This window comes from Clinocottus analis, unplaced genomic scaffold (assembly GCF_023055335.1).
Source record: "Clinocottus analis isolate CAN_PGR_092001 unplaced genomic scaffold, fCliAna1.0.p SCAF_6, whole genome shotgun sequence".
In the NCBI taxonomy this organism is placed as follows: domain Eukaryota; kingdom Metazoa; phylum Chordata; class Actinopteri; order Perciformes; family Cottidae; genus Clinocottus; species Clinocottus analis.
The window spans coordinates 18935812-18942506 of NW_027176218.1; the positions used below are offsets into that span (position 1 = coordinate 18935812).

Sequence of the window (6695 nt, forward strand, 5' to 3'; positions counted from 1 at the left end):
TGTATATGTGTGTATATATATATATGTATATGTGTGTATATATATATATGTGTGTATATATATATATATGTGTGTATATATATATGTATGTGTATATATATATATGTGTGTATATATATATATATGTATATGTATATATATATATATATATTAGTGTTGATTTTAGCGTAGATTTTTTATTGTCGATTTTTTATCGTTGGTTTCCGCACGCACAAATTTGCTCTTCCAACCTGTTAGAAAGGCTTATTTATGGGTCATAATGTTATTACTTTTTTTGTAAGTGGGCTCCCAGAGAAACTAAGTTTGGGAACACTTGCCTCAGTCGTCCATTGGCACTAACGAGGTCGTGCTATTTGGAAAAGCCACATTCACAGGGGTCCCTGGACCTCTCTCCTCAAGATATGTCAAAGAAAAGGTGTTCTGTGGGTTCACACACATCTCTGCTTTACAGTTATTCCCAGATATTCATCTTAATTCCATGCAGTTTGGGGGCATTTTTGTTGCCTATTGTGAAAAAACAATTAAACTGGAATATTTCTGCTTAATGGGGTCTTTAAACAGTCTTGGAATTGCATTATTGTGTTTAAATTGGAAAGCTGAGACTCTTGTGGGTCCAATTTGCCCAATTGTATTCATGTGTCATGACATTAGTCCCCATAGTAGCAATTGACTTCCCTATTGCAAATGACCTGTTGTGACCTCTAGGATGATCACAGCCTCATGAATCCTCATAAACCGAGAGCATTCAGGATCGTATAGCTTTCCTGGGTCTATTGCCAATAAGAGAGTGTTGGAGCACTTTTACAGAACACAAGTGCTGGCCATCCAGTTGCCTAAAAAAGGCAAATCTTGCATAAATGTCAAACAAATCACAGCAAAGATTCCCGATTGTATTCCTCAAGGTCTTGGGTGTCTATGTGATGTTTTGGGTTATATATCGGGTTGAAAAAAAACAAATTATTTCAACCCCAAAATAATGTCCACACAAACTTTTATCAGCATCTCTGAAATATGAGTTTGTGGTTAGCAGGAGGGACGAGCGTGACGGTCCCCGCAGACGAAGGCCCATGTCAGAAGGAGCGTTGAGCTTCAGTGACGCGGTTCTAGAGCCCTCCATAGATGAGAAGGGAGCCGGGAAGTGCGAAGTCCGCAGGACGTCTGTCAAGGCCAATCCTTGGGGGGCCGACCTGCCCTCTCTGTTGCAGCAGTTGTCTCTGAAGGGCCACAGAGACTCTGGAGGAGTGTTCTCCCACGACATGGCCTCGCTGCCCAGCCGCAGGGTCAACCTGTTTTCGTCTCTGAGGCTGAGGAAGAGGGAGCTGACGGAAGGGGAGAGGCAGGACCAGGAAGCGCAAAAGGAGATCAGGACAATACTTAGCAACCTCCGAAACAAAGGTTAGTGTTAGCGATTTCCCAAATGTCGATGCACATGTTCTTTAAAACCCCGTATGATTTTTTTCTTTGGCAATTTGGCAGCAGTGCAACAAGCACAACATTGACATGTGCGCGCATTATAAAGTTGTAATGGCAACTGTGGTCGTGGGTGAAATTTATTTTTTGGGCATGCATTTGGAGCAACCGTGGCGCAGTGGTGAGCAGGGGTCGTCCTTCAATCAGAGGATCGGCGGTACAATCCCTGGGCCCGCCAGCCCACGTCGATCTGTCCTTGAGCAAGACACATTACCCTAAATTACTCCCGTAGCTGCGACTATGGTGTATGAAAGTTAGACAGTCCCGATGTGGCACCTTGCATGGTTGCTCCTCTTGTCACTGTGTGAATGATTACTATGTAAAGCGTCTTTGAGTATTCAGAAAAGTGCTATATAAAGTCAAAGTATTAGCAGTTGAGGGAACGTAATTGAGGATAACCTTTACACTATTTTCCCATGACCAACTATTTTATGTCCAGTATTTCGGAAGAAGTCGATGCAGTCTCTCTACTGACCAGCAGGGGGCAACTCCTCTGGTTGTATAGAAGTCTGAGAAAATGACTCTTCTTCTCTAATTTTTTAATTCTCTCAGTAAACATTGTAAACATGAGTTTATGGTCTCAATCTCTATTTTTAGGTTTATTTTGTTAATTATGGTCCATTTAGAGTAAACAGACCATAAAGCAGATGATTTAGGGTTGGGCTACAGTGATTGACAGGTCTCTGCTGCTACCAGAGACATATATGTCGTCTCTCCGTCACTCCTCCACAATCCCAAAGTGGCCCAATCCAACATGGCGACGGCAAATTCATGCCTTCAAAACAATAGTTCATAAACCAACTCCGTCCACTTCTTATATAGTCTATGTGTCAGACACCTATAAAAACAATTTGAAAAAAGCTCTTTTAGTGGACGCACATTGATAGTGATGAGATGCTGCCGTCAGCAAGGTTCTCCTTCAATACTGGACCAATTTCGAATTTAGTCACTGAGACACAAAAATATGCGAAAATGGGGCGGATGAAATACCAAACTACTTTTTCTTTTGTACAACTTCAAATGTTACTTGACTATTTGCCCTATTTTTTGTTGATCTCCAGCCTTAAGAAAACAGCATCTTGACGAGCCCACCTCTAGTGACGATGAAAATGAAATCCCGACCCCCAATCAGAAGGTTTGTTATGCGCCGGTGGGGAATAGAACTTTGTTTGCATGGATGGGTATATTATGTTTCTGAAGTGTTCCGTGTGCTTACTGTCACAGCTGTGTCCAGAAAGACGCAGAAGGAAGCAAGAGAAGACGGTGGCCCAGCAGGTGAAAAGAGAACAGCTGAAGAGGCTCCACAGGGCTCAGGTACGACTCTCTCTGAACAACTCTCTCACACACTGCACTACAAGCAGCAACATTTCCGCCACGCACCTTTCCCCACAAAAGGTGGGGCAATAGGACAACTGCCCACCAGATGGAGTTCTATATATATATATATATATATATATATATATATATATATATATATATATATATATATATATATATATATTTGTTTGTTTGTGAAGTATCAGACTTCTTTCATGTAACAAATCTGGAACGCTTAAACAATCAATCGATATGAATGTTTTTCAACAGGAAACGGTCACGTTATAAGGCTTGACTTATGTGAATAGCTCAACCTTTATAAGGAACAAAAAGTATTCTCCCATGGATACAGTGCGTTAGACTGTCGGCAGCAAATTGAGCCTTGTTTTATTATTTACACACACGCACACGCACACAAACCCCACTAATGTTGACGTTCATGGCATTCAAATGTATTTGCTAATGCTAAATGCATCAAGTGCGAGACACAAATTGGTGGTCAAACAAATCTGACGCATTAAAAATCAAAACAATTAAATTGAGTCCGTGGCCTGTTTTTACGGTCACTCTTTTTTACTTGAGCATAAAATCGAACGTACAAAAAACAAGTTGTTCTTTTTTGTGTGTTGGATTCCTAAATGAGTTACAAAATAATAAAACCTTATTTTTCTGGTATTTTTTTGATTCTCTTATGAATTTGAAAAGAACAAATCATTCAGTAAAACATCTGAAAACCTGGACAAGTAAACACTTCCTTTGATCTCGTGCATCACATGATGTCCCGTGTTTTTATGTGTTTGTATGTGTCCAGACCATCCAGAGACAACTTGAGGAGGTCGCAGAGAAACAGAGAGATCTGGAGGAGAGAGGAGTGAACATAGAGAAGATCATTAGAGGAGAAACAGGTACTAAACAAGTTCTTCTTCTTCTTGTACACATACTTTTTAGATCCCCATTCGTAAATGACCGTACTCTCATTAGACAATGGGACTTCATTGTTGCTCCATCCGTTTAAACTGCTGGGCTTTGTTTGTGTGCTAGTTGATCTGAGGGCCTGCCAGTTTGATGCAAAGCAGATACGTGTGTTTGATTTTAGTATATATTTTTATACATATTAATTTTTTTCTCTTATAATGACTTTATGTAATCAACGTCAAATTCATGCCGCTGCCCTCCCCTTCCAACCCTGCCACATTTATCCTCCGGCCCCTTCCTCTCTTCTTCCTCTCTTCTTCCTCTCTTCCCCCTCCCAGAATCGTCTGATGCGGACGATAGTGACGAGGCCCAGCACTACCAGTCCTGGTTTAGACTCGTCCTGGAGAAGAACAGATTGGCGCGCTACGAGTCTGAGCTTGTGATCTTGTAAGCGACGGCCTTCTTGAGATATGAAAAGGACCCACGGACACTCCTTGCTTCGTAGTATAAATATTGCTGCAGGTCCTATTTTTCACCACTGGGAGTCACTCAATATGTCTCCCTTCTAATACAGTGCCCAGGAGCTTGAACTGGAGGACACGCAGAGCCGACTGCAGCGAGAGCTACGACACAGGATGGCAACAGAAGGTGAGGGGTCAGAACAGACATAAACACCTGTGTGGTTGGACTTCAACTGGAACTTTAAAAAAAAAACTCCTTCTCTTCCGCCTCGCCCCAGACACAAAGAAGAGCGCCTCCGAACTGCAAGAGGAGCAGGTAATCCTGTCGGAGATTATGAGGACGGTAGAGAGACGCGACACGCTTGTGTCCGTACTGGAGGAGCAGCGGCTGAAGGAGAGGGCCGAGGACCGGGACCTGGAGAGCCTTGTGCTGTCCAGGGGCTACGCGTTCCATTGGTCCCCGGAGGATGACTGCTGGGGGTGGGAGAAGCCAAAGAGCGACAGTTGAACGCTGAGCGGTAAAAGTGTAGAAAAGTACCACGGTATGCTGAGCTAAGAGACTAAGGCAGAATGGAAGAGGAGCGGCTAGTGACATCTCTATTTGACCTCTGTGCTCAGAAGGGATTCTCATAATGTCTGTACAACCTCACCGGATAGCACTTGGAATGTCTCAACACTTTTCCTGAAGTGTTTTGCACACCGTGTTTTTTTTTTTAAACTTGTGCCATAAAATCCAGAATGATTTGTGATGCACTGTTTATCACTTTGTAGCTGTGTGTGTGTGTGTGTGTGTGTGTGTGTGTGTGTGTGTGTGTGTGTGTGTGTGTGTGTGTGTGTGTGTGCGTGCGCGTGCGCGCGCGTGCGCGTGCGTGCGTGCGTGCGTTTTAATGTTAGATTTTCCACTTTGTGCTGGAACACTTTCAAATAAAATGCAATTGTACCAGACATCATTGGAGAATCACAGGAGAATCTTAACTGCCACGTATTCGTGGCCAGCGCGTCGGATGCACCTCGCCAGGTGACTGCAAACTTCACCTTTTTCTTTTTCTTTTTTACTCCATTGTGACACAAGTTGCCACCTAATTCCAAACTGAATCACAGGGGAGAAAACTGCAATTGCACAACGTTCACTGATGTCACATATCTGGTGATGTCATACTTTCATAAAGGGCTAAAGGAATGAGTTTCCGAACCTGAAAATGAATCAACTTTTTTTTTCAGTTGCGGTTCCATTTGTCTTTATGTCAATGTTTACTTGTTTTATGTGTTTTTGGTAAGATGGCTGAAATAAGGTGTGTGTTGAACACAAGCTGGAGAAATTTGAACGTTTTGTTCTTCAATATTTAACACGTCAGTAAAAACTACTACTAATAATAATTTTGAAGCTTTTAGGTGTCTTGAAAAAAGGCGGTTGCTAAGAAGTAGCGATTGTCTTGCCGAACAGAAGTTCTGTAAGGCAAGTAGTACGTATCATGAAATGTTTATTTCCCATCAAGCTTATTTAAAACTCCAATTGAACAATTAAAACCAGTGAGGTCTTTAACCTAAGTTTCCCACCACATAATCACTTCAAAATTCACAAAAGGGGTATCAACTGATGTATTTGATATCAGAAAATTTACTTAAAATTGATTACGCCGATGTTGTCTTATTTTCAGGTAACTAACGAAAAACCCATTGATTTTGAGACAAGGTAACCATAAGTGCAAAAAAAAAAATGCTGATTTATCAATGCAAACCACTTTGGGGCATGGCCAGATATGTGACATGTGCCTTCTTGAAAAGTGTGGATGCTTTTCATTATTGTGAAACTAACTCATGTCAGGTAAACTGAGTGTTTTAACCCTTGTGTTTGGGCTGTGAGTCAAGAATAAATAATGTGTTTACATGAACGTTTTAACCCCAGGACAACCTCCCTTCTCATTTGGTCCGTAGGCTATATATATTAAGTCTGTTTTTGTTGTGAGTAAATGCTTATTTCAGAATAAGTTATGTTTTCATGATTAAAAACTGTATGTTTGTATATATTTCGGTTTTATGCTGCTTTACGTCGTTTTAAATGGAGAAGAAATCTTCAATAAAAATCAACTCCAATCTTTGAGTCATACTATAATGGCTTCATGTGTTTCTATTGAGACTTCAAGGTTATAACTCTTTACCTTCTGTAACAAAACACCATGGTGTTCTCATATAAAATGTCAGAAGCAGGATGGACAATTCATGAGGCTTTTTCTTATTATTGACAAGTAAGCAGAGCAAAGTTTTATTAAAAATAATTATAGCATTAAACATAATTGAGCCATATTTGCTGTGTTAGTTAACTATTTAGTTTGTGAGAAGTCAACCCTGAATAAGTACAACGTCGTCCCGCAGAGGAGACAGACCCGCTGTTGATCAACAACATTCACTTCCCCCCCATTTTTATTTATTTTGTATTTTTGACCCCTTTGCTCCTTTCAGTACACCTTTGATACCCAACTCGGCCAGTGAACCCGACCACCACCAGTGAGCTCACTGGCAGTGAGCTGCCGC

General features: G+C 41.3%; 1 protein-coding gene across 1 annotated transcript; it reads left to right on the plus strand.

The window, feature by feature from the left end:
* The first annotated feature begins 263 nt into the window (after positions 1 to 263).
* On the plus strand, positions 264 to 4980 carry wu:fb05h10 (F-actin-monooxygenase mical2b). Its single transcript, XM_068603506.1, has 7 exons — positions 264 to 1395; positions 2532 to 2605; positions 2695 to 2784; positions 3599 to 3692; positions 4041 to 4149; positions 4277 to 4350; positions 4442 to 4980. The coding sequence occupies exons 1-7, from the start codon at positions 1068 to 1070 to the stop codon at positions 4669 to 4671; spliced, it is 999 nt and encodes a 332-aa protein (XP_068459607.1). The 5' UTR covers positions 264 to 1067; the 3' UTR covers positions 4672 to 4980.
* Positions 4981 to 6695: the final 1715 nt, after the last annotated feature.

Coding starts and splice junctions, on each gene's coding strand:
- wu:fb05h10 (XM_068603506.1), top strand. CDS start 1,068: ATGTCAGAAGGAGCGTTGAGCTTCAGTGACGCGGTTCTAGAGCCCTCC. Junction 2,785..3,598: donor AGAGGCTCCACAGGGCTCAG/GTACGACTCTCT, acceptor GTATGTGTCCAG/ACCATCCAGAGACAACTTGA. Junction 4,150..4,276: donor GAGTCTGAGCTTGTGATCTT/GTAAGCGACGGC, acceptor CTTCTAATACAG/TGCCCAGGAGCTTGAACTGG.